Source organism: Globicephala melas, chromosome 1, assembly GCF_963455315.2.
Source record: "Globicephala melas chromosome 1, mGloMel1.2, whole genome shotgun sequence".
NCBI classification, from domain to species: domain Eukaryota; kingdom Metazoa; phylum Chordata; class Mammalia; order Artiodactyla; family Delphinidae; genus Globicephala; species Globicephala melas.
The window spans coordinates 88,070,607-88,098,200 of record NC_083314.1 but is presented as its reverse complement, the minus strand read 5'-3'; the positions used below and the strand labels follow the sequence as shown (position 1 = coordinate 88,098,200).

The window sequence follows — 27,594 nt, the reverse complement described above, 5'->3', positions numbered from 1 at the left end:
TATATATAGAATTACTGCATGATCCAGCAATTCCACTTCTGGGTATATACCCAAAAGAATTTAAAATAGGGACTTGAACAAGTATTTGTACACCAATTTTTATAAGAGCATTATTCACAATAGCCAAAAGGTGGAAACAACCCAAGTGTCCATCAACAGATGAATGGGTAAGTAAAATGGTATTATACACAATGGAATATTATAAAGCCATAAAAAGGAATGAAATTCTGATATATGTTACAAAATGGATGAACCTTGAAACATTATGTTACATGAATAATCCAGATAAAAAGAGTAAATATATGACTACACTTATATCATGTACCTAGAATAGGCAAATTCATAGAGACAGAAAGTAGAATAGAAACTATTAGAGGTTCAGGTACAGGGGATGGAGAGTTTCTGTTTAGAATGATGAAAAATTTCTAGAAATAAACAGTAATGATGGTCACACACATTGTGAAGGTACTAAATGCCACTCATATTTTAAAATTGTTAAAATGGTAATTTTTTCCATAGTGGTAAAAATACTGTAGTTTTACCACAATAAAAAATATGAATGGAGAATTGTCTCCTCCTCATCTATTTTCTGGTAAAGATTGTGTAAAATTGGTGTTAATTCTTTCTTAAAGATTTGGTAGAATTCTCAAGTGAAACTATGTGACCCTGGATATTTCTTTTTGGGAAATTTTTAAATTATAAATTCAGTTTTCTTTATCATTATGAGGCTATTCAAATTATTTCATGTTGAGTGAGCTGTGGTAGTTTGTGTTTTTTGAGGAAGTAATACATTATTTTATCTAAGTTGTCATATGTGTATGTGTTGAGTTGTTCATACTATATCCTTTATTATCCTTTTGATATCTGCAAAATCTGTAGAAATAGCCCCTTTTGCATTCCTGATATTGGTAATTTTTATTTTTTCCCCTTTTTTCCTTTATATTCTTCCTAGAAGTTTGTCAATTTTGCTGATCTTTTCAAAGAACCAGATCATTGGTTCACTGATTTTTCTTTTTTGTTTTCCTGTTTTCAATTTCATTGATTTATACTCTTTATTATTTCCTTCCTTCTGTTTCTCTTGGGTTTATTTCACTCTTTTTTTTCCCCCTAGATTCATAAAGTGGGAGCTCAGATTATTGATTTGAGACATTTACTGTTTTCTAATGTATGCATGTAGGTGGCTATAAACTTCCCTCCCAGCGCTACTGGAGCTCTGTCCAACAAATTTCGATATGTGGTATTCTCATTTTTATTCAGTTCAATGTGTTTTTTAGAAATTTCCTTTGAAACTTCCTTTCTGATTCAATGAATTATTTAGAAGAGTCTGGTGTAGTTTCCAAGTGTTTGGATCTTTTCTTGTTATCTTCTGCTATTGACTTCTAGTTTGATTCCATAGTAGTCAGAGAATACATTCTATATGATATCACTTCTTTATATTTTTGAGATTGTTTAATGGCCCAGGATATGATCCATCTTGGTATATGTTCAATCAGCACTTGAAAAGAATGTATATCCTTGTATTGTTGGGTGGAGCGTCCTATAAATAATCTATTTGATCCTGTTAGTCGATGGTGTTAAGTTCTCATATATTCTTGCTGACTTTCTGTTGAGTTTTCTATCAGTTCTTGAGAGAGCAGTTTTGAAGTCTCCAACTATAACTGTGGGGTTTTCTATTGCTCCTTTTAGTTCTATCAGTTTTTGCTTCACATATCTTGCAGCTCTGTTTGGTCCATACACACTTAGGATTGCTACATCTTATTGGGGGATTGACCCTTTTATCATTATACAACTTCCCTCCCTAACTGTGATAATTTTCTTTACTCTGAAGTCTATCTGGTATTAATATAGCTACTTCTGCTTTCCTTTTATTAATGTTTCCTTTTATTAATGTTTTATTAATGTTATTAATGTTTAATTAATGTTTCCTTTTATTAATGTTTACAGGATATATCTTTTTTTCAATCCTTTATTTTAAACCAACCTATATATTTGAAGTGTGTTTCTTATAGACATCATATAGTTGGGTCATGTTTTCAATACACTCTGCCAATCTGTTAATTGGTGTATTTGTACCATTTACATTTAATTTAATTATTAATATGGTAGGGCTTAAGTCTCCAACTTTATATTTTGTTTTCTGTTTTTTCTCTCTGTTTCTCATTTCTCTTTTCTTTTTCCTGCCTTTTTCTCTTTCCTGCATCTTTGGAATTTCATTTTGATTTACCTATAGTGTTTTTTAAGATATATCTTTGTACAGTTTTTGTAGGGGTCGCTCTAGTTATTATATTATATATTCATAACTTATCAAAGCCTATACGTGTTACCATTTTACTAGTTCAATACAGAAGTGTTACCTCCCTTTACGTGTCTAACCCTTCCTTTTTTTTTTACAGTATAATTGTCTTAAATATTTCCTCTAATACATTTAGAACCACATCAGTGTTATAATTTTTGCTTCAATTATTAAGCAATTTAGAAAACTCAAGAGGAGAAGGAAAACCTATTATATTTACCCACGTTGCTTACCATGTTCTTCCTATTTTCATCATTTCCTTTCCATTTAGAAAACTTCCTCTGCCTTTTTTTTTTTTTTTTTTTTAGGGAAGGTCTACTGGCAACAAATTCTCTTGGTTTTTCTTCATCTGAGACTGTATTGATTTCCCCTTCATTCCTGAAGGATGTTTTTTTTACTGGGTATTGGATTCTGTTGACAGCTTTTTTCCTTCAGCACTTGTAAAATACTGTGCCACTTCCTTCTGGCCTCCATGGTTTCTGATGACAAATTCACTTTCATTCTAATTGTTTTTCCCCTAGAGTTAAGATCATTTTTCTTTGGCTGCTTCCTAGAATTTTTGTATTTAGTTTTCAGAAGTTTAATTATGATGATTCTTTCAGTAATTTTTTAGACACGTCTTTTTTCTCCTTTCCTTCTTGGACATCGATGACACTAATGCTAGGGTTTTTGTTACAGTCACTTAGTTTCCTGTGGCTCTGTCTACTTTTTATTTTTATTTTATTTTATTTTTTAGTCTATTTTATTTCTGTTGTTCAGATTGGGCAATTTCTATTGTTTTGTCTTTCAGTTCATTAATTCTTTCCTTGTACCCTGTATTCTGCTGTTGAGCCCATCTACTGAGCTATTTTGTTTCCATTACTGTTATTTTTCAACTCTAAAATTTCCTTTTGTTTCTTCTTTATATCTTCTGTTTCTTTGGCAGGTCTTTATCTTTCTTTGATGAGCCTTTCTATTGTTTTAAGCATGCTTGTAATTGTTTACTGAAGCATTTTAATCATGGCTACTTTAGAATCTTTGTCAGATAATCTTACACCTCTGTCATCTCAGTGTTGTCATCTATTGACTGTCTTTTACTCATTTGGTTTACAATCCTCCTGGTTCTTGGTATGACCAGTGATTTTCACATGAAACCTAGATATTTTTGTATTGTTATAAATCCCTGGATCTCAGTTAAACCTTCCCTTTTAGCTTCTCCTTTTTAAATCCATTCTGACAGGGGAAAGAGGAGCGTGGGGGTGCTGCCTCATTAGTGCCTTGCTATTGCCAAGTAGATTCTACCTCCACCAGTTTCCTCACAGTCTCTGTTGACACCTGAAGGGAGACACCTTGGGAGAGGCTCTCCATGTGGTCTCTACTGACACTGTGGTCGGGGTGGCCTCATTACTGCTGGATGATGGTGAAAGTCCTGACTCTCCACTAGGTCTCTTCTGACACTCCATCAGTGGAGTGGCATGGAGGCACTGGGTTACTGCCAGGTGGAAAGTCAGGCTCCCCACATGGTCTCTACTGACACTGCAGGGAAACCTCATTGCAGGCCAGTGGGGATGAAATTCCTAGCTCTTTACTGGACCTTCTCTCTTTTTTTTTTTTAAACAGATATATGTATTTCTTTATTAGAATGCTCACAAGAATGACACATTAGCACTGTCCTTCTGATGTGACAGAGAATACACATATCTGACCCACTGACCTTCTCCTTATCACAGTCTTTGTGAGGGTGGGAATCTAGGTTCTCCACTTTGCTGGCATAGGTAGGGTTGGGGGCCATTTTTTTCTTTGGTGTTGACTGAAGTAGAGTAATTATTATCTAAAAATTTTCTGGCTTGCTGGGCTGTCCCTTTCCTGGTCCTTTGGCTAGAGAGAGCAGGATTTTGTTGAGGTTTTTTTGTCTGCACTTTTGGCATTTCCAAGTTGTTGGTTCCTTCAGTTCCATATCCATGATATATGAGGAAAAAGAACTCACCATCATGTCATTCCTCAGGTCTCAAGGTCCCTAGTGGTCTGTCTTCTCTCCATCTTTCAGAGTCTTCTTATATTTGTTTTGTATATATTGTCCAGGGTTTCTAGTTGTATTTAGTAGAAGGAATAGGGAAAATATGTCTACTCGATCTTCCCAGAAGCAGAAGTCCTCCTTGGCTGGTGTTAATCAATTCCCTATGTGGGAGGTTGAACCATGTTCCTATGTTCCCATTTATTGACTAAGGGCACACTCCAAACAACTCAACTGCCTGGAGCCATGGCACTACTACTGGGCTAAATCTGAGTACTGACATTTCCTGGAACCTAAATAAAATATTAACCCATGTACTCCAGCAGCACATTAAGAGAATATTCTTTGTTCAAGAAGGTTTTATTCTAAGAGCAAGGATGGCTTGATATTAACAAATCCAAGGATATGACTGTTTCAATATGTCACAGGAGAAAATCCATGTGATCATTCTATAAATGCAAAGATATGCAGTTGACAGAACTCAACATTCTTTCCAAAAAAAATTCTTAATAAAATAGAAGTCAATGAATACTTTCTTAAACAATTAAAAACTATATCTCCAATCAAATCAGCATCACACTTAGTAGTGAAACATGAGCATCTCTCCCATTAAAATTAGGTCATGCATATCACCTCTATTATTTAAACTTGTTCTGGGAGTACTAGCCAATGAAGCAGGCATGAACAGGATATAAGTAACAATGTCTGGCAACTATATTCTTGTTTCCATCTCCTTCCCCTACATTGTTTCTCCGGAGTTGACATTAACTATAGGATTGCTTAGTTCATTCCCTAACCTCAACAGTTTTTTGGCTTTCTTTCACTCCCTGTGCTTCATCATTCAAGTGATAGGAGTTATGATATTAGGGTTATGTCTTATATACTTTGTATTCCTAATGTTGTGGAAACAGTAGGTACTCAGTGAATATTTTCAGATTCATAATACAAAAATGAGATATTAAAAATTAAATTAATTTGTATATGTTACATACACCCTGGAAGGTAAACCAATAATTTTGTCTTATTAAGGTTTGCTCAGAATCTAATACTTTGTGATTATACAGTAAATATTTGACATCAATTTTTGTGATGAGATCAAAATAACATATCTAGAATGCTCAATATTTTTAAATTAGAATTTGGTCAAATCATAATTGTTTTTATACCTAACATTTTCAGCTAAGAATCCTTTAGCTATTCTAAAATATTCTCAAAATTTGATGACACATATGCAATCAAAATGAGGCTAGAGTAACCTGAAAAATCACGTCAGTACTCAACTATAATTTCACTTTGTAATTGTCACTCTCACTTCTAAATTGCCACACAACTGTTTAAAACATGGAAACAGAATATATGCTTACCCTTTAACCCACTCCTATTGTTTCTAAATTTAGCTGAAAATGGTATGCAATAGGTTAACCAAGAGATTAATTTTCTAAGTTAAAGTACTTCAATTAAATTGTCCTCCACAGGAGATTTATAGTGCAGCCCCATGCACACCTGACACTCCAATTTAGTTGTGATGATAAAGTATAAGTTGTCCTGCAACTAATCTGAAATCCCTTGACCAAAATCAAACATGAAAAAAACTGTTTTACAAAATATCAAATTTAAAATGTACCTCTGTTCCGGAGTGTTCATCCCTGATAACATCCATCTGTCTCTTAAATAGTTCTAATACAGCATTGTAGACCAGTTCATACTGTTCCTGAAGAGCATTGCAAACCGGAACAAACAAAAACAAAAACTTCGTGAACTAACCAGATTTCAGGAATATAAACACCAATCAAATCATAGTATAGCAGATCTGAAACATTAGTTTAATTACAGTGCCTTATGTCTGTGTAGCCCATGTCAGATTTCAAAGCATTTTTAGGCTGCTAGAAACAGCTAACTATTTTATCTACCTCTAGCTAATATACAATGACCTAGCAGCATGCTTTTTATGCTCTAACCCCACTTTCTTACTTAGCTCTCCTTCCACCCATAATCTCTCTAATTCGCTCACACTTTAAAATCTTTATTTCAGGAACTTCCTTGGTGGTCCAGTAGTTAAGACTCTGTGCTTCCATTGCAAGGGGAACGGGTTTGATGCCTGGCTGGGGAACTAAGATCCCACATGCCATGGAGCCAAAAAAAAAATTGTTTTTTATTCCATCCTGGATGCATTTTTTTTTTTTGTAATTCACCTCTTGCGGGAAAAGGTAGATAGACGTGGTTGATGGCTAAATAGATAGCTTCAAGATGTATTATTTAACATGGCTCACGATCGATCTATAAAGTAGCTAGGTTGTTATCCCTGTTTACAATTTGTCCGAGATCATTCAGAAGTAATTTCCATGTCTTCGGTTAGAACCTCGATCTTTTGACTCTTACTTTAGTGCACTTATATCAAGCTGCTGAAATTCTGTCTTAGCAAAGATACCCAAAAAAAGTAGACCCCTAAATAGAGTTTGGAAATTTGTGGTTATAAAGGGATTTCACTGTAGAGAAATGAGACCTCTACAAGGTTCATGGGTTTTTACCACTCTGTTTTTGCCTCTGTACCTGCTTGAGCACTTGATTTTGGATCTACTTTTCATCTGAATGGGCCTATTCAGGGTCTTCTATGACACTTCACACAATCTTATACAAACAAAATATAATTTTTTCCAAAAATAATCGTATGAGGAGAACAATGCAGAGTCTATATCACCCAACACAGCCATTGGTACACTCTTCAATTTTTTTAAGACGAGAGAAAAATCAGACAGGAAGCACTCATCTGGTTACAGTGTTATCTATCTCCTGGCTAGAGCAGTGTCATAAAAAGCAGCTATAGCTGGTAGATTTGTTCAAATAGTTGTTGCTAATGCCAAAATGTGAAGGCTAACTTAAAATTGTTTCAGCTGTCTTCCAACTCTTAAAAGTAGGTCTGAAATGGACTTTTTCTGAAATGGAGTATGGCTTTATTTATTGATTCAGTATTATAATTTAATGTTATACAACTAGGTTGCATACTTCCTGGAATCTTTATACATCTACATGGATCGGGCTTCTTTTAAGTCTGACAGCACTAAACCAGCCAATACTTTCATTTCACATAAACTTTCCCCCCTACACATTGAATATAGAAAACACCTACAGGCAACAGATGAAAAAGAATTCTTTTTTTCCACTAACTATTAGTGGAAAACCTGTGTGGGCCAAACAGAAGCTTTATATTATAATAGCTCATAATTTTTTCCCCTCAATTTACAACTTCTAGATGAAAATATCTGAACTGCCATTGTCAATTGTTTTACTTCTAAACTTATGTGCAAGTTCATTTGTAAGTGCTTTAAGCACTTTAATTTCTTGCTGTTTAAGCAATACGAAGTAGTTCTAACAAATTATGCAAAAATGCCTCTTACCTAATAAATACCTATAAATGTTTGATGAAAGAATGAATGGGTGAATGTTAAACTCTATCTTAAAGATGGAGACCATTTAGAAATATAGGTAAAATTATTGGTGTAGAAATATGGGTGGAATTAATACTGTAGAAAGTGAGAGATTTGGGCTGGGAATGTTTTACCTAGGAGGTAGAACGTGAGCTGGAGAGGAGAGAACAGGGGAAAAGCATTTCCAGTGGAATAAAAGTGTGAGCAATCTGGGGTAGGTTAAAATACTGTGATACATTTATATAATCACATATATAGTATGATTGTAATTATGGTTTTTTTGGTAATATTTTTTAATATATAAAGAATAAAGACCAGGAGAAACTACAGAAAAATAGTAACAGTGACTCCCTCTAGGCGACAGGATTATGGATGATTTTTTAAATTTTTTATCATTTTCTAAAATGAGCATATAGACTTCATTCTGCAGATTCTGTTACCACCTCCTGAAGAAGAAATTACAGATCTCTGATTTTCTATGGTTTCAGAAATGAAGTACCACTACAAAATTTCAAGTTAACCTGACCCAGCTATTTCTTTCTAATAAGTCAAACAGCTTGTTGAATTTTTTCAACATCCTTTGTAAGAAATATTATATTGTTTTCTTAATATTTTCTGAACAGGCTATAAAATATAAGGAATGAAAGGAATTTGGTCCAGAGCAAGGGATACAGGAAAAATATTGGGATATTCAGAGTTAGAGGAAATGGAAATGGACTAAAACCCTTGATAGTAAAGTAGTCAGCTGTTTTTGGATGCCTTATTATTATTAAACAGAGAGACGAAACCAGACTCAGACATGTTATATTATTCACCACAGTCCATACCTGAGTTTGAACTAATGAAGGCCTCTGTGTTCGCATTTCCTGGATCAAACTAAAAACACTGAAGTTCTCAGGAATTATCTACCAAATAAAAGGAAAAAATATCTTACTCCTTTATTGCTATCTAGAAAAAGAAATGCATTTTTTAAACTAATGGGGTTTCTCATCACTTGCACCATGATTTAGAGCCTACAAAATACTGAAGAAACTCTTCAAAATGATTTCACATGAGGTGATCAAATGTCTGAAGTTAAAAATATGAGGGAGAAATCTCAGTAGGTAAGTATGAGAGTTTAATGAACTAAAAGAAGTTTGCAAATAAGTCTAAAGCCCATATTTTAAACTTCTCATTTCTTGTTAGACTTTAAAAAAAAAATTTACAGGTTGGAACACAAAATTTGCAGTAAATTGAGTTCATCTGCTAAAGGAGCGTGTCTAAAGGAAGGGTAACCGTGATTCAGGGCTGTGGTTCTCAAAACTACTTCTCTCCAGAATCACCTGAAGAGCTTGCTGGGCCGTCCCTGCCCGCCCCCCCACAAGAGTTTTTGCTCAGTTCATCCGAGGTGGGGCCCCAAATTTTGCATTTCTAACAAGTTCTCAGGTGATACTGAAGCTTCTTGTCTGGGGACCACATTTTGAGACCACCAACTTAGGAACTAAATTAATCGTCTGACAAAGCAAATCTACAAGTGAATATTCTAGAAAAGATGAATGGTGGAGATAGATGTTTTGAAGAACCAAACAATTTCTAAGTCTAAAAGTAGCAAGGTTAAGAAAATGGCGAGTGCCTGTTGAGAGAAACTCACCCCATCTTTTAGTAACATCCACGTATAATCAATAGCACAGATAACACCAGTTCTTCCACAACCAGCACTGAAATGAAAGATCACAGTAGCATGTATATTTGCAGAGAGTGGATCTTTGACAGTAGCTGGAAAATTTCACTGGCAGATTTGAGGAAGAAGAAATCTAGAGCCCATGAAACTTTCTAAACCCTACCATTTCTCAGAACATACTTCAATTGCCACATGCTACACCGAGCCTCAGGACAGATCCTAGGCAACTTCTCACAGCAAAAAGTCTCTAGAGCTGTGCTGTTCACAAGTAATTTATTAGAAAAGATACTAATTTAATGCTCAGGTTGAATTTATTATAGTTTCTGCTATTGACTTTTCTCTTTCAATCATTCTAATTTTAAGCTTCATTCCTTTCTGACTGACTGGAAGAAGTGAGCCTAGAATTAGAAGCCTACATCTTATGCAGACTTTAAATTCCAACAAAGTCAGTCTTCCTTCAGTTAAGCAGGAGTCTTGGCCAGACGGTGACATTTGGTTTATTCTGGGTAGAAGGTTCATCCAACAGCATCATACCTGCAGTGAATGCATATGGGAACACTGTTATCCTCTTGGTAACAACGCACATCCCAGATGAGCTCAAGAATAGGGTCTATAGATGAAGGCACATCATGGTCTGGCCAATTCTTGTAATGGAACTGGTAGATGGTTCGAGTTTCCTATAAAAATAGCCAGAATAAAAGGAGAGTTCAAGATTAGGGCTTCACCTCATTCTATCACAGGATTACTCTGACCTACAAAGTAGCATCTATCTATATATTTTTTGCAATTTATGGAGATTTCTTCCCTATAGGCCTCTGGGACCATATGCCCTCTAAGAACAATTACAAGTAATTTCAGGTCACTTACTATTGGCCTGTCTCTATCTGCCCCACTCACATGAGAATGCAGATATGAAAATGGTCCAAACCAGAACTTCCCAACTGGTGTGCTGCAAATGGGTCACAGGTGCGTTGATGTACTAATCCCTTTGCCTTAGAGAAACCAAGCAGCTTGAGCTCTCAAGTTGGTTCCCAGCCTCTACACACTATACACAGCCTCTATTCATCCTAGAAATATTGTCATTTCATATTGTGCCATTGGTGTGGAGTAGGTTGGGGAACACAGATTACACTAAAGGTCTCTTTTGGTTATGATGATTTATCCAGAACATCAAAGGCCCTACCACTTCCTATTATCTTATGCCCAGACTGCATCACACACATATATATTTACTTGCCTGATCTCTGTAGGCTTTGAGGTTACCTTTGGCGTTCTATACTTACACAATTGAATTTGACTTGTAGAGTCCTGACTGTATAATCAGATTTTTTATTTTCAGCTTCCTAAGAAGTAAATTAAAATATAAGTTATTTCAAAGACTAACATTTAAAGACTTCTCTCTATAAAGTAGGTCCTGGAGCATTTGCTCAGCCATAATGGAAATAGACATCATACTTACACAGGATATGGAGAAAGGGCCAAGTTGCAGTTGCATTTCTCCTGGCTCAGCCCAGTAGCGCTCACATTTTTTCTGTTGCACAAAGCAGAATGTAGTGATTTCCCTCCATATATGCTAGTCTTTTCTGGGTAAGAAAACCCCCTCCCTCATTCAGAAGCAAATTCAGCTGTATCCTTCTCCTTAGGTTAGGAATTTCTAACCCCCTTGGGCTTCAACCCGTGTCTGGATTCTCCAAAGATGGGAAAACAAACACTAAAGGATATACAAATTGCAGACTTCCTGGAAGTCCGACAAAGTAGAAATAGGGATCTGACATTTTCAGTGTTTCAAAAAGATTAAAACAAAGCCTCACAAGCTAACTGAGACCCCAAGTTCCCTTGGTTTTAACTGGAATTGTATCAACTCAGAATGGCAACAGTAGGTTTGAAGAGCATTGTTCAATAGAAATATAATACGAGCTACATATGTAATTAAAATTTTTCTAAGAGCCACATTCAAAAATGTTAAAAGGTGGAATTAATTTTAATAATATATTTTACTTAGCCAAATACATTAAAAATTTTTTCAACATGTACTCAATATAAAACTCAAATATCAATATAGATATTTGAAATTTTTAAACTGTCATCAATATCTAGTATGCATTTTATATTTACAGCACATTTCAATTAATATGCTAAACTTTAACTGGAAATATTTAATTTCCATTTAAATTTCATAAAATTGATGGTTGAAAAAGATTCACATACCCAAGTTGTTCCAAACAAGGTTTTCCAATAACTGAATTGAATATCAGTCTTTAAATTTAAATTTATTAAAATAAAATAATTGAGTTCCTCAGTCACACCAGCCATATTTCAAGTGTTCACTAGCCACACGTGGCTAGTAAAGGCCATTCTGGGCGGCACAAAAGAAGCTCTGACTGGCAGTTTAAAATGTCTGATTAAAAACAACAGGAAAATGAATTGTTACTTTAAAAAGTATACCTTCTTTTTATTTTAAAACACAGAGTCTACTGGGAAAATGGGCGAAAGAGGTTCTCAGAGGTTTAAAAAAAAAGCCTTGAGAGTCATTTGGCATTCCCAAACTGAAAACTAGGAAGATGAGCATAAATGTTTACCAAGTCACTTAAGTTAAGGAAAGTTCTGCTACCAAGTCTCCCCCTTCTTTTTCTTCTTTCCTTTACCTTTAGGTTTACTAGAAAGCAACTCACCTTCCCCATTTCAAACTCCATGCATGCCATAACAATGATCTGGGGGGATGAAATACATGGAAACTTAAACACTGATATAGTTTAAAAAAGCAGCTAATACATGGGTCCCAGAGTCAAAAAGTGTTATTTATTCTTTTATTGTTTAATAACCAAAAAAGAAATCCTAATAGATTATAAAATGTTGCTCCTACCCTTCCTTCTCTCTGTCCTCACTTCCCTTTTCTCTATTCAAATCAGTAAATTCTTGTTAACGAATGAGACGGTCAAGTTGAGAACTTTTATTTTCTTGAACAATAGTGACGTTGTGATTTTGACTAAAAGGTGACTGAACACCAAAATTCTAGTGACTGACCCCAAAAAGCACTGATTTTAATGCACATAGCAAACTTCAGTCACATATCTTGACACCCTATCCCCTTCATCCCTAAAAACTAGAGAATATAGTAACAAAAGTAACTCTGCACTAACCAGGACGCTGTATTCCCAAATCATCCGCCAGAAGTCCAGGACAGTTGTAGGCAAAGGTCCCTGGGTGGCAATATAAGCCTTGGGTCCCAAAACTCCCTAAAGGGGAACAGAAATTACATGGGGTGACTACAAATAACATACTCTCCTTCTTGTCCAGTATCCCTCCCTTCTCCCTGTACCCCATTTTTTAGGTACCTAGAGAAATATGGAATATTGGGTGTACCTTAATGAAGTTGGCATTGATGTAGCTGGAATCCTCATCAGAGGTTATCATGGACAGCTCTACTCGACTGTGGTCATCTATAATATAAAAGAAAGACAGACTAATTAAGAGGGTTTGGTTAGAGGGCTTTCTGTAAGTCAGGAAGTAGCACTGTGAATAGTGGAGGCTCATTAGTGTTTGAAGACTGAATGAATGAACGAATGTTCTTTTGTAGTCATATACAGTACAACTAATTTGTCAAAGCCATGGTCTAGGATTAGGAACAGCAACCAATGGGTAAAAAAAGATAAGATGATTGAATTTGAGAGAAGGCACAAGTTTAAAGGGAGAAATGAAACTTACAGGGCAAGATATCCTTATATCTGTTTTTCTTGATATTCTTGGGCCTCTCAGCCTCAGTTGTGGGATAGGTTTTATCTGCCTTATACTTGGTGGATAGTTTTTTCAGCGTCTGTAATAAAATTACAGTAATTAAATCAAATCATCCTAGAGAAAAGAGGTAAGAAGCTATCTCCAGAGAGCTTTCCTTCTCCACTGTCCAAACATTCCACTTCAGCTGTTTTAGTATCCTCTAGGGCTGGTTGCGTTCAGAACAGAGCCTCAGAGCATAAGGACAACAGAGTTTAGTGACATTTGGAGAAGTGAAAAGGTCATACTTAATGCAGCTGAGTTGCAAATAGCTAAAACTTAGAGGTAAAACCAGTGAATATTTTAAAAATAACATCTTCTGAACACACCCTGTGTTCCACCCAAAGAGTCAGATATTAAAAGTTTGACTTACTTTCTTTACAGCTATAACAGGGCTATTTTAAACTACACTGAGGTAGTCTAGAACCTGAGGTGGGGCTTAACCTGTACCGTGATCTGCACCCCATGACTTAGTCAATGGCAGTCACTGGAGGCGGGTGGGCATCCGTATTGTTAACCAGCTCTGTGGTTTATTCTGATGTATATTTTTGAGTTGGATAAACTAGGGTTTGAATTCGGACTCCCACAGTTACTGACTGAATGAAGCTGGGCAAGTTATTTAATCTTTCTGTGTCTCAGTTGCTTTGTAAGTAAAATGGGGGGATAGTTACCTTAGAGTTGTGGGTGAATTAAGTGAGTTATCGTATGTGAAGCACTGGTACAGAGTACATGTTTAATAAAGAAAAGGTATTGTTACTATATAAAACAATAAATAAATAAAATTATTCGCACTTGCCAACATTACAGTATAGAGCAAAATTTCAGGTCAGAGTAAATGATAGTTCCTCTTTAGCTCCTTCTGATAAATCAACCTTGTCCTAGATTTCAACTCCCTTATCATTCAAAGAAACTGCATTTAGTAGATCTGACCTTTATCGACCCTTACTCAATTTGAGAAAGATAAGGGAAAAACATCTCTGATAGCTAATAAATATTTATTGAACTGAACTACGGAAAATAATTTTCATTATTTGCCCACTATTTAATAGTGACTTGGTCACATGAAGATCATTAATTACTTCCTATTGGTCAGATGCCTCAGCATCTTCTCAGTCTTCATTCTCTTTAACTTAACTTCCTTCTTGAAATTTCCTCCTCTCTTTGCCCTTATTAGTCTACATTATTTTGGTTCTCCTCTTTCTTCTCTGACTTCTCTTTCCCTCTTCTCATTCTTTCTTACTGCCTCTATGTCTGCTTCTATCTTCTAATTGTGAATTAACCAAGGTTCCAAAGTTAAGTCCTCAACTCTCTGCTCTTCTCACTAAATACATTTGCTCAGAGATATCTTCTCTTATAGAAGGCATACCAGTTTTTAAAAATTTATTTAACTAATTCAAATTGAATTATAATTCCAACTCCTATCAGATAACTCTCAAATTTCTTCATTAAGATTTGACTATTAAGTGCCATTCCTGAATTTCCAACCATACCCTAGACATTTCCACCTGGGTGCCTTACTTCAGCCTCAAACTCAGCACATCTAAAACGAAAATTATCACCGTCCCTACAGTTAATGCCAATGGCACTATCTTTACCCCAGGCAACCATACTCTAGAAACTGAGAGTTACTTTAGGTTCCCCACTTCCCACAATTCCCACCTCTAACTCAGTCAGCAAGTGTAACTGATTCTTCCCATGCAATATTTTGCATCAACTTTCCTTCCTATGCCCCTACAGATACTTTAATTCAGGCCCTTTCCCTTAAAGCTTGAACTGTTACAGTTGCTTCTTAACTCATCTTCATACTTTTCTTTTTCCCCATTCAAATCCATTAGGCATAATTATGCTAATTTAATCTTACTAAAATATTGCTTTTCTTATCTCTCTCATGCTAAAAACTACTTCAGTGAATCCCCCTTGCTACCAGGAAAAAGTCAAAACTCCTTAGTCAGGTACTTAAGATTCTCCCCAGTTGGACCCAAGATAATTTCCCCATATTTGCTACTGTCCCACAATTATGAGCCTTCCAAAGATTGATTTCTAAGTTCTTTCAAGATTGTACAAACTGATGTCACTGACAATTATATGTAATATCGCTTCTTTAAAACTATGGGTCCCTTTTCCTTTCTCATAAATATATACCTGGTACTGTTTTTGCTTTTCTCACCCATAATTATGATCTATTTTGTTCCACAGGGTAAACTAATAGAGAGAAATAAGGAAGTAGAAAAAGAACTTTTCTCATGTGACTGGCAACAAGAAAAACTTAAAAAGAAGGGAATTGTTGATTATTTTACTTAGTTGTTTATATTTCATATAGAGTTTTCACATAATTAGGATGTGTGTCTATCTGTAGGAGTTTACTTAAGGACACTCATAACTAAGTCATAAAAAAAAAAATGGGTGAGGAAGAGAGAGCCTAAAATAAAGGAATGATGACACAGAGAGACAGAGAGATAAAAGAGGTAGTTGAGAATAGAAAATTTTTTCCAACAAATCATCTAAACTCATCATTAGATTTCAAAATTAGCTCAGGATAACCTGATAACTGAGTCTGTAAGGAGAGAAAAAAAGTTGGGGTCATGAAAAATTTGTTAGCTGGGAGTCCAAAATACAAAGAATTATCAAATATCTAGAATCTAATTAAAGTGATACTTTCCAAATAATAAATAGATCATTAATTATTATAACAATTCAAAGTATAGGAGTGTAAGCTTTTTCCAACTGAGGATGACAAATGGAACAGACAGCCACTGCCTGTTTATCTGCTGGACCACAAATGCCAGCATGTATTGTTCTAATGACCATTTTTTTTCTGTTTGTAGAGTTAGATCAGACACAGGCAATCTATTTAAAAACAGGTATACAGTTAGTTCTTAAATCCTAATTTCTTACCATGGTTTGAATTCTTGTGGGTTTTCAGAATTGGATTTAGGAGGAGAGATGCTGAAAGGATCATTATACAGCATATTTTTACACCAAGATGGATGTAAGTGGACTAGTTTGGAAATTTAAGGATGTGGCACAAATACATGAAAGAATATAAAATATTTCCAGTTGGTATCAATTTCCAAGTTATACCAATTTCTCAGCTCTCTCTGCTCTTGTGCACCTTCAGAATGATAATTTTCAGGTTGCCATTGATTCCAGGGCGGCTGAAAAGATGTCAACTCCCAAAGCAGTTCATTCTAAAAATTTCTGGAACAGAGCCTCGTGCATACTCCCTGTTACACTGTTTTTATCTGTTTTGCTTTGCTTGCTTGCGGAATGCTTTCCAGGGAGAATGCCATAGGCAAAGCTCTTTTTGAAAGATATGCCTAAATTAATTGGGTAAAATTTCACAGATAAAAGTTGTGTGTGTGTGTGTGTGTGTGTGTGTGTGTGTTTAACCTATGTTTGTTTAGCTGTCTTCACTGCCACCTTCAACAATGGGAGAGAATGGCTTTTTATTTCCTACTCTGTTCCTTCTTCCAGAGTTACCTGGCTGGATGTCAAATGGGGACATTCTTTTAGCAGAACATCACATAGGAAATGCCTGTAGAATTGTTAATTTGGAAAGCGTGAAAGATTTTTTTTTTCAGATATCTTACCTAGAGGTCAAACCACTGTGAAGATCTTTTTCTCATTCCCCTTCTCTCCCTGCTAGACCCCCCAGGCTCCAACACCCCAACAGAGAAAAAATCAGAGCCAACTTAGGGCAGAGAGCTGATAAACCTCACCAGAAAAAGAGAAACTCTGAGGGTAGGAAGCAAAAGGGTATAGAAGAGAAAGTAGGGCTATGTGGGGTGGGCTGGGATTGGGGGAGAAAGGATAGGTTAAAGGGAGAAAGTATTTCTCTACCAACCACCAAGTGGGTGTGAGTTCCCTAGAGGCAGCACCAACAAGAACAATTGGGGAATAAGGAAAAGTTGCTGAGGGAATAAAGAAAAGGGGCCTCCTGAGCCCCTGATAAGTTGGAATGTATGAGAAACCAGACTCAGTTCATGCTTGATAAGCTAACAGTAAGCTGATTTGGTTTGTGGGCTATGCTACCCCTTTCCTTTCAAGATAGGAAAACAGAACCGAGGTCCTGGCCATGAATCTCTAGGAATCAGGACTGAACCTATTGCATGTTCATCTTATTGACTAGAAAAGTAATTACTAGTAAATGAACTAAGGTCACTCCCAAAAGAGAACAGAAAGGAAAAAGGAAGCACAATACCACAATACCTTTGCCTTGGAGGACTACACTATTGTATAGAAAACAGCATAAGTTACATTTGGGTGTGGGAAAAATCAGTCTTGGCCCTCCTGTGCCAGGCGGAAGAGGGGACTCAAAGCTGGGCTGTCTCCAGAGTTTCTCAAGATAGTTCCTCAATGCCTTACAACTGCAGGTCAGTACTATCTATTCCAAGCTTCCAACAGGATAGAGAAAGCATGAATGCTAAGAAATGGAATTAGGAGCTCAGGCCTCTACATCCAGTAAACAAGGGTACCACTAGTAGGAATGCAGGACGAGACTGAACTGGCCCTGAGTGTGCATACAATCATCTCCAGCTAGACAGGCAAACTTATGGGGATTGGGCGGCCATCCAATAGTCAGGTAAGTGAGCAGGTGGGTAGCAATAGCTAAACTGGGGTGAGTAAACCAAGAGGTTCAGCTTTAGATAAATACAATGTGAGGATATGGCAAGACATGTATTTAAAATGTATTTTAAATGTCCTGTGAATAACTGAAAATGTGGGCCTGGGTGGTCCCTAGTGAAAGACTGGAGATGCAGTTGGGAGAAATTAGCTTTAGAGGTAATGTGATATATTTATTCCAGTGGAAGCAGCAAAAAACTATACATTAATGGGCACAAAACTCAGGAAATGCTGATAAGTATGTTCAAGTGATAGACTGATTCACATAAATGAGTCATTTCAATTCAACAGATGTTTGGGCACTTGCTAGGCAGGAGGTACTGTGTTCGTGACTGCTTGGCTAGTGTTGTTACCATAAATAAATATAGAACCAAGATGTATCTAGATCTTCTCTATAGAACTAAGATGTATCCAGGTCTTCTCTGGTCTGTCTATGATAAGTCTCCAGAAGTTGCTATAATACCAATCTGACTTCTAGTGCATTATAAACCGTCATTAGTACTTGACCTTCACAACTGGATACCTTCTTTCTATTAGGGTTCATTGAATCCTTCATATTTAATAAATATGTCTTTGTATTTAATTAATACGATATTTACCTTTTCTACAAAAGCACCTCATCTCCAGGAAACATAAAATTCCTTTCTTTTTTTGGCTTTTTATTATTTAAATGGATTCCAACAACACTAAAGGAAAAATTTTGATATAGATTTTTAAATAAAAAAGTAATACATATTTTTTAATAATGCATATTAATTGGAGAAATTTTAGAATATAGAGAACCCAGAAAAGATGATTAAAAATCACCTATAGCCCCACTACTCAGTTAATCATTCTTAATTTTATCTATACATGTGTAATGAAGGTGGAATCACACTGCATATAGGGTTTTGTAACTTGCTCTCTTTACTTATCAATTTGTATTATTCTACATAATTTTTAATGGTGGCAGAGTATTCTATTGTATGAGATGCAACATGAGTTACTTAACCTGCTCCTTTATACTATTGGACATTTGAGTTGCTTCCAATCTTCCTAAACAATAATTATGCACAATATTACAATAGGTGGCCAAAATCTATATAAATATCTTTCATTATTTCCTTCAGATGAATTTTTTGGAGTGATCAAAGAACTTGCTCATTTTAAAGGCTTTTGATCCATATTACTAAATACATATCAGAACCCATATACAAATTTTGCCTCCAGAAAGTTATACCAGCAATATATGAGACTGGTATACGAGCAATGTAGGAGATGGCATATTTTTGAATGCTGGTCAACATTAGGATTATAATGTTTTAAGTATAGGTGCCTTTGATAAGTAAAGTGTTATTAGTGATAGTTTTCTTATTTGTATTTCCCTTTGTGGTTTCTTCACTCCAAAACATTTTTTAGAAGGAAGAAAATACACCGTACTCAAATTACCCTACCTACATGAAGCTGTGTTCATATCTCTGTATTCATAGCCAGCATTTGAACACATACATATAGACATCCAACGAGCTCATACATGCATATTTAGCACACTTGTCATCAGCTAAGCTCTCACTTTTTCTACACAATTCATACTTCTACACATGCTTTCTAAATCAAGATGCCTCAACTACCTCCAATGTAGAAAAGAAAAAAAAACATCTGAGGAGTTTTAAACATAAAGACATGCAGCAAATTGACCAGCATAAAAACACATAACCAAGCCTTAACCCATATTTAATACAGTGGCTAAAATGTACATGTCATAAAACCACAATCGGTTGCTGTAGTTGACCAAAGTGAATACCTATTCCTCTGTAAATTATCATCAATCGGATAAAAAAAATACACTAATGGAAGAGGATGGCCCTCATTAAGCTTAGAAGAAGGAAAGTAAAGTCCCTAGTGTTGTCCAGAAAAGAGTGGTGGCCACCAGCCTGAGGGTTCAAACAGGGAGATGAAGACTTCATACCATCACAGTTGAGGCCATTAAAATCACTATGCTCTTCAAGCAACTTTCTGATTATCATTGGCTTCTCATGTAAGTTTCTCTCCAAATTTAGAGAATATGCTGGCCAGCCAATGTAAACTTCTACTCTGTTTGATAGTGATTTTTCTCTGCCCAAAATTAATAAATTGGCATTCTTGTTTCTGGTGAATTTCTTTTGTTGTTGTTGTTGTTTGTTTGTTTGTTTTGTGGTACGCGGGCCTCTCACTGCTGTGGCCTCTCCCGTTGCGGAGCACAGGCTCCCGACACGCAGGCCCAGCGGCCATGGCTTACGGGCCCAGCCGCTCCACTGCATGTGGGATCTTCCCAGACTGGGGCACGAACCCGTGTCCCCTGCATCGGCAGGCGGACTCTCAACCACTGAGCCACCAGGGAAGCCCTCTGGTGAATTTCTTATGTGTTTGCCTGATCCTGATCACTCTCAGCATACTGACAAAATTGAATTTTTAGATCAGCAAAGCTAAAGTCAAGACACAGGACTATGGTGATCCAAAATAGTTAATACCACCCTAAGCGACTGCTTGGCCTCTCTCCATGCGCTCTGTGATCACAACAGTAATTGCATATATTGAACCTTGACAGAATTCATAAAAATAATTAGAAAGAATTAAGACCCAGCTACATGCAACCAAATGAATTTTAGAAACACAATGTAGAGTGAAAGAAGGAAGATATTAAAAATGTATATATAACATGATTTTATTTACATAGAATTCAAAAACACGTAAAATGAATCTCTTTTGCTTAGTGATATATATGTCTTGAAGCTATGCTGAAAAACAAAGAAAAAAATAATCTCATGATAGTGTTTACCTCTAGTCAGGTGGGTGTTGGGGGTGGTTGTGATCTGGAAGGACACCCAAGGGATTTCTGGGGTGTGGGCAATGTTCTACTTCTTGATCTGAGTGATGCTTATATAGATGCCTGCTTTATTACTAATTGTTAAATTTTATGTTTGCGTTTAAAGCACTTTTCTGTGTATATGTTATATTCTATGATTTTTTTTAAGTTTAAGAAGTTAAGACCAATGGATAAATTGGAAACAATAGAGCGGGGTGGCGGGAGGGGACAAGAGCACAAGCTCAAAAGTTAAACAGTTTTATTTCAAATCTGAGTTCTACCACTTATGAAAACCATGACCTTAGGTAAGTTGTTTAATTTCTCTGACCCTCAGTGTCTACTACACAGTAAATACTATGCTGGACGCTGAGGATGTCAAGATAAGAACTAAATCTGAGCCTTGCCTTTGTGGAGCTACAATCCAATGGGAAAGCAGACATTAATCAAATAATCAGACAAATAAATGTAAAACTGGAATTGTAATGAGTGCTATGAATACCTTCAATTCAGCTTGGGTGAGGTTGGGGGAAGAAGAAGCTTTTAAAAAATGAAACATGGTGCTGAGAACTTACTCGATATATTTAAGGAGGTCAAGGAAGGCTTCTCTGGGAAAGCGACCACCAAACTGTTATCTGAAGAATTATGAAGTGTTAACTAGGTGAAGAGGAGTATGGGGGAATATTCAAGGTAGAGGTAACAGCATGTGTGCAAAGTCCTGTGGCAGAGGAAGCATGACAAGGACAAGAAAATGAACATGCTGTAAGAAGCTGGAGAAGCACTCAGCTGCTGGTCCGTGTGGGACTTTGTTAGCCATTCATTAAAAAGGGCTCTTTGGGAATTAGATGAGGCTCTGTTCGTGAAGCACTCAAGCACAGAGTCTGGAACATGGTTCCATGATTAGCTATTGTGGAAAGTACATGAACCGAAAGTTCATATGAGGAAATGCAGATTGAAAATAGTCATGGAAAATTTTCAGGCTCAGAAATAAAATAAATCAAATTAACATAACAAAGTACAATTTGACACTAATTAAATTAGAAAAATAAAACATGCTATGATTTTACTCGATGCAGTTTAAGTATAGTGACTAAGAGGCTTTGGAATCAAACATACTGGAGTTTCAAATCCTGGTTTTGCCACTTCATGGGTAAAATGAAGATAATGCTTTCCTCTTGGGGTTGTTGTAGTGATTAAGATCATATATGGTAAACCACTTAGATTGCCTAGGATATGATAAGCAGTCAAAAATTTTACCTATTACTATCTTTTTTAGATATTAAATTGAGTCTATCAAGGTGGTAAAGAAGATGATAAATTCAGATATCGCAAGTTTTAAAAACTCTGTTGGAAATATATTTGGCAAACCTTAACCAATTAGATGCTAATACTCTTTGGTCCAGGAATAATAACAAACACTTGTGGGGATCTAGCCCCAGGATATAATCCCAAACGAAGGGGGAAACCACATGGACAAACATTCATTGCAGTTTTATCAATAATCAGGAAAAATGAGAAATAACCTCAGTTTCCAAAACTAGAGAAATAATTAACTTATTTGGGTGCCTACTACATGTCAGGCATTTTATATATTCATTCTTTTATCTTCACAGCAATTCTACAAAGTGAATATTATTTGTTACCACTTTTTAGTTACTTTGTTCAAGGTCACATAGCTAATTATAGGCAGAAGGAAAATTTAAACCCAGATTTATATGATTCCAAAGTTGTTACAAGTACAGATGGTAAAGCCAGACTGCCGGAACTGGAAACTCAGTTCCACCACTTACTGGTTATGTGACCCTGAGTGAGTCAGTTAACTTCTCTGTGTCTCATTTTCCTCATCCATAAAATGGAAATAATAACAGTGCCTTCCTCAATAGATTAAATGAGTTGACATACAAAAGGGTTTAGAACAGTGTCTATAAGAGATATAGAAGTGTTAGCTATTACTTTGATTATTATATTTTCATCATACTATCCTGCATTAAAAGTCATTAATATCGATTTTAACCAACATGATAGTTTTGTTACAATGCTAAGTGAAAATATGAGAATACAAAATTTTAGCTATGCTTATAATTACAGTAATATAAAAGGCATCCTATCAATATAAATGGACAAAAACTAGAATTTCTACACCCCCCAAAACTGTATTTATTGGGATGTTGGTACTATGGTGAATTTATTTTATTTTACCTTGCAATAATATTATTTTATAAAAAAAAACAATAAGGCTTTATTTTTTTAAGTACTTTAAGAAATTTTCAATAGTGTGGTTGCACACTGCTATTTCTGCTGTATAGAAACTATGCTATCTAGAGACTTACCCTCATGCTAGGCCCTTTGAGGGACTACGGTTAGTGGCTTAAGCAAGACACTATTGCATTGGGATTAATTTCACAGGCTCTGATATGACAGATCCAGGTTAAATTTCATGTCTATGGCTGAACAGCTGAGTGAGCTTAGGCCAATTATTTACCCTCTCAGAGCCTCAGTTTCCTTATCTGTAAGTCAGAGATCAGAACTACCTCACAGGGTTTTTTGTTTTTTTGTTTTTTGGGGTTTTTTTTCCGGTAGGCGGGCCTCTCACTCTTGTGGCCTCTCCCGTTGCAGAGCACAGGCTCTGGATGCGCAGGCTCAGCGGCCATGGCTCACGGGCTCAGCCGCTCCACGGCATGTGGGATCTTCCCGGACCGGGGCACGAACCCATGTCCCCTGCATCGGCAGGCGGACTCTCAACCACTGCGCCACTAGAGAAGCCCTAGGGTTTTTTTTTAATGAGTAATAAATAAGATAATGAATGTGATGCTTCCTTGACACCCCACCAAGACTATCACAGTTATAATTAAATATTTAATAGAGTAATTGGTTGTTTAATGTCTGTCTCTCTAAGACGTCCTCTAATGTCTTAGAAGATAAGCTCCACCAAAGCATGGAGTATTGCACTGCAGAACCAGCATCTAGCACAATGCTTTGCACACAGGAAGCACTCAATAAATACTTGAATGAATGCATGAAAACCTTATAGGAGTGGTCAGTGGCAGTTTCAACTACAGAAGAATTATTGAGTTTAGTCTTGGCATTGGGAAAAGACCAAAGCAGCATGGTATTGGCTCTAGCTATCATAGTAGGGCTTTGTGCTCTGCACAAAGATACTTGGCCAAGGGGGAAGTGAGGACTGAAATCTAAGCCATGGACTCAGTGGCGGGGCAGGGTGTACAGAATGTCTACCTGTAAGTAGAGATGACTTTTGATAATTCCCTCAGAGGCACCACCATTCAGGCCAGCAGTGGCCTTGTGTCACAGAATCAGCCCTCAAACCTCAGAAACATCAAATCCTGGGAGAAGATGTTAAGGGCTGAAGGTGGAATGTGGTATATGACCAGGTGGAAAGCCTTCCAGTTTAAGGGTGGTATTCACCTTGTGAATACCAAGCAAGTAGCCTGGCCTCATTCACTGCTCCCCAACTCCCCCAAAGCTACTCTCTCTTGTATTTCAGCTGAACCTTTAGGTGGGGCTGAGGGAAAGACTCTGTTTTTCCACTGGAGGACATGAGTCAGTGAACAGTGAGGTTCCACTTAATCACCACCCAAAAACAAGGTCCGTAGAATTAGGAGCTAGAAAAGCAAGGAAGTGATTAATATAAAAGTCAGGATAGTGATCATTTCTCGGCAGGGCAGGACAGGGTGGGTGTGGGGATGAGGACCTGATGGGAAAGAGACATGTAGAGGTCTTCTGGGGCTGACAAGGTTCTATCCCTTGACCTGGATGATGGCTGCTTTACAGTTACACTTACATTTTATGTACTTTTCTCAATGCGTATTATAGTTCACAGTTTTAAACAGCTGGAAAAAATACAAACTATGAAAGGTTTTTAAGCAGGGAAAAAATAACCAGACCTGTAGTATTAAAAGATCACTTGGGTGTTAAACAGAAAATTGATTGAAGGTGGGGCAAGGCTAGAGGCAGAGAAAACAGGAGGTGAGGTAGCTGCTATATTTTGGTGCAAGACTATAATGACTGAGCTAAGAAAAGGTAAAATATTAGGGATGTAGTCTATATTATTTTTAAAAACACAACCAAAATAACAGAGGCTGCCACTGCCCCCTCACCTCACTTTTTACCTCTCTGCATTGGGGGAATTTGGCTCAGGAGATATAGCCCAGGGGAAGGCACATGTCTAAGACACATAGGCCATGCTTTCTACCTTCCCTCCCTCCCTGCTAACTCTACTTAGAAGGACTAAGACTGCCTGGCTAGTGGCAACTAGAGTGCATTTTTCATGACACCACGGCATTATCCAAGTTGAGCTGACACAGGGGTTTCTACCATAATATGCAATCACTCAATCATAACATCTAATCACTCGGGACTTTACAGAGTGTTTTCACATCTACTATCTGGTACCAGAATGTTGGCTCCATGAGGGCAAAAAGGTTCTTATTTTGTTCACTGCTATATCCTCAGTGCCTAAAACTAAACTTGGTACATAGAAGGTGCTCAATAAATATTACTGAATGAATGACCACATTTAAGTATTATTATTATTGATATTTAGTCATCACAATAATCTTGTGCAGAGAGGTAGGAAATTCATTATGATCCCCATTTCAGAAGTCAGGAAACAGAGACTTGGTGAGATTAAGGAACATGGCAAGTAGTTGATAATTTGGTTGATGAAACTGTCATGATTTAATTTTAGATTTTATATTTAAATTCCCTTATTTTCCCCATTTCCTCATAGCTGAAAAGGTAAAGTTTGAAGTTCTTATAACTCTGAAACACCAGCTGGAAGTATTCCCAAATACATGATAGGTACTATCAGACATCCTACGTCATCTGATGTGCTGGGTTATAGGATGAGTGAGTCCTACCCAGCTGCCACTGCATCAGTAAGCACCGTTCCCCCAGAGGAGATGCAGTGTTCCTCTGGGTAATCAAATCCAGTTGACCCCAGGCTACCTTGTGCTTATGTTTCTTTCCATCCCTCACTTTTCTCTACTCCCCATCCTAGCCATTCCACCCGTCCAAGCAAAAGAAGATTAAGGAAACCCTGTTACTGCAAACACTCATGTTCTCATATTTTTTTCTTCATAAAAAAAAAAAGAAAAAAGAAATATGGCGGAAAGTAGTTTCGGTGCTCTTCAAGAGTTTTTGTTATCCAAATGGAACCCACGGGAGGCTAAAAGCATAAAAAGTTAATCTTGATCTCTTTCCTCTTGATATTAATTAAAATTAGTCATTTGAAGCCTAAACCACAACTCAGATACCTGGGAACTACAGATATTCAATTAATATTAGATTTATACAACTGGAATTTTGTATATCATCTGTAGGATTCCTAGTCAAACTCTAAGAACTAGCAAACAAAATATTTAAAACTATATTTTGGAGAGAACTTCTAAAATACACAAAAAACACTTAGAGAAGTTAAACTTTTAGGTTACCTTCGTCCCCTGAAAGGTCAGTTTATCCCAAGAGCAAGTTGGTCTAGCAGAGTTGGACCACTGTCATCAAACAGTCTATGTAACTACCCTGAGAATGTCACACATCGGACTTACCAGAAATTCATTGGCAAACTCCTCTTTGTTACTTTTCTTGTTTTGGGCCTCATCCAGGAACTTCTGCAGAATCTCTCTTTGGTCCATGCTGCAGGGCAAGACAGACAGTCTACAAGTGGTTTAAGGGAGGGCATATTAGATGTGTGTCATGGCCGAGACAGCACCGAGAAGCCACTGCTGCCACCTGAGCAGAGCATGTTGAAGGTTGTGGTTTACTGACTTCATCTCAAGCCCTAGAGGAAATTAGTACGTAACCAGACTCTGTGGTCACACAACAAAGCCAGCACCTCACTCCTGGGCCCTAGCGCCTTCCTTGTCAAGAGAGGAACCTGGTTGCAATTCAAGTTTTTAACAAACAAGAGGCTAGCCAGAATGTAATGTGTGTGTGGGCTGCTTAGCTCTGAGACTACTCCACTCCGTCGCCCTTAAGCAAAGTTCACAATTTTTCTTGCTTCCTAGAGAAAAGGCAGAATTACAGGTCTCATGGATGGTTCTGCCTCTCCCCATATCCCCAATGAGCACAAAGGCCCTGTTGACACCTTCTGTTTCCTCATGTCCCAAATGAACTCTGTAAAAGTTCATTTAGGCCCAGTTTGGAGACACTGTTTGGAGTTAAGACATCTTCTAAAAGGTTTCTTGTCAGTGTGATCGGTGGCAAACTTCTGTTCGTCAGAGAAGGCATTTTTATTTAGAACTTTTGATTCTGCCATATAGACCTAACTCTCTTTTGGATGAAGCAAAGTCAGCTGCTTCTGAGAGTCTGGGTTTCTCCCAGAGCTGGGGAAGTGCTAACCTCCATTAAGGGAAGTGTGATTTCAGGACCCCACCCCCACCTTCCAGTACTTTTTGAGCTTCATTTGGGTTCTGGCTATAAAGACTGAGAGCACTTGGTCTATAGGGGATCCAGGGGCGCAGTGGCCCCCAAGAAGAGCACCTGACCAGGAATCTGGCATAAAATCCCCTGTATGTAATGCTAGTAAAATATGGAAGAACAGAAAAAGAGTAAAATCAACCACCTAGCTGGCAACAATACACCTTTTAGGGCAGAAAGCCTGAAGAACTATTTCTAGAGAAGGTATTTCTACTCTTCAACCAAAGCCTCAGGAAAGGCCATTGTTTCTGGAAGCCACACTGTGCATGTAGCGTTTGGGCCCTGATAGGGAGGCTGTTCTAGAAAAAGCTTGCAAATCTCAGCTTGCATAAGTTCCCTCCTCAATGGGTACAAACCTACCCAAGCGTGTCTCATTTGGTGTGAGAACGAGACAAAAATCAGCATAACACCTCTGTTCGAGGACAGAAGTTCAATAAATATGAGAACAAAATTAGTCTAAGATAGTCATGAAGAAAATTTGGAAATGTGCTATTAGAACTTCCTCTATTTGCTATTAGCAATCCTTTCTGTTTTGCAACATTATTCAAGCTTCCTTTAGGAAATGATTCTGAA

General features: G+C 37.0%; 1 protein-coding gene across 3 annotated transcripts in view; it reads right to left on the bottom strand.

Moving 5' to 3' along the window:
* PTPN22 (protein tyrosine phosphatase non-receptor type 22) overlaps positions 1 to 26,348 on the bottom strand; it is a 50,708-nt gene extending 24,360 nt beyond the window's left edge. For 2 of the 3 annotated variants that reach the window (XM_030869087.2, XM_030869089.2), the window contains exons 1-11: positions 26,151 to 26,348; positions 13,077 to 13,185; positions 12,735 to 12,811; positions 12,512 to 12,607; positions 12,044 to 12,082; positions 10,831 to 10,902; positions 10,655 to 10,714; positions 9,906 to 10,048; positions 9,342 to 9,408; positions 8,539 to 8,616; positions 5,911 to 5,997 (exon numbers count right to left, since the gene is read on the bottom strand). In XM_030869087.2, coding sequence (XP_030724947.2) covers positions 5,911 to 5,997; positions 8,539 to 8,616; positions 9,342 to 9,408; positions 9,906 to 10,048; positions 10,655 to 10,714; positions 10,831 to 10,902; positions 12,044 to 12,082; positions 12,512 to 12,607; positions 12,735 to 12,811; positions 13,077 to 13,185; positions 26,151 to 26,237 — 915 coding nt within the window. In that variant the 5' untranslated portion in view covers positions 26,238 to 26,348. The remainder of the gene's footprint in view (positions 1 to 5,910; positions 5,998 to 8,538; positions 8,617 to 9,341; positions 9,409 to 9,905; positions 10,049 to 10,654; positions 10,715 to 10,830; positions 10,903 to 12,043; positions 12,083 to 12,511; positions 12,608 to 12,734; positions 12,812 to 13,076; positions 13,186 to 26,150) is intronic. The other variant, XM_030869088.2, reaches the window with a different exon arrangement.
* Positions 26,349 to 27,594: the final 1,246 nt, after the last annotated feature.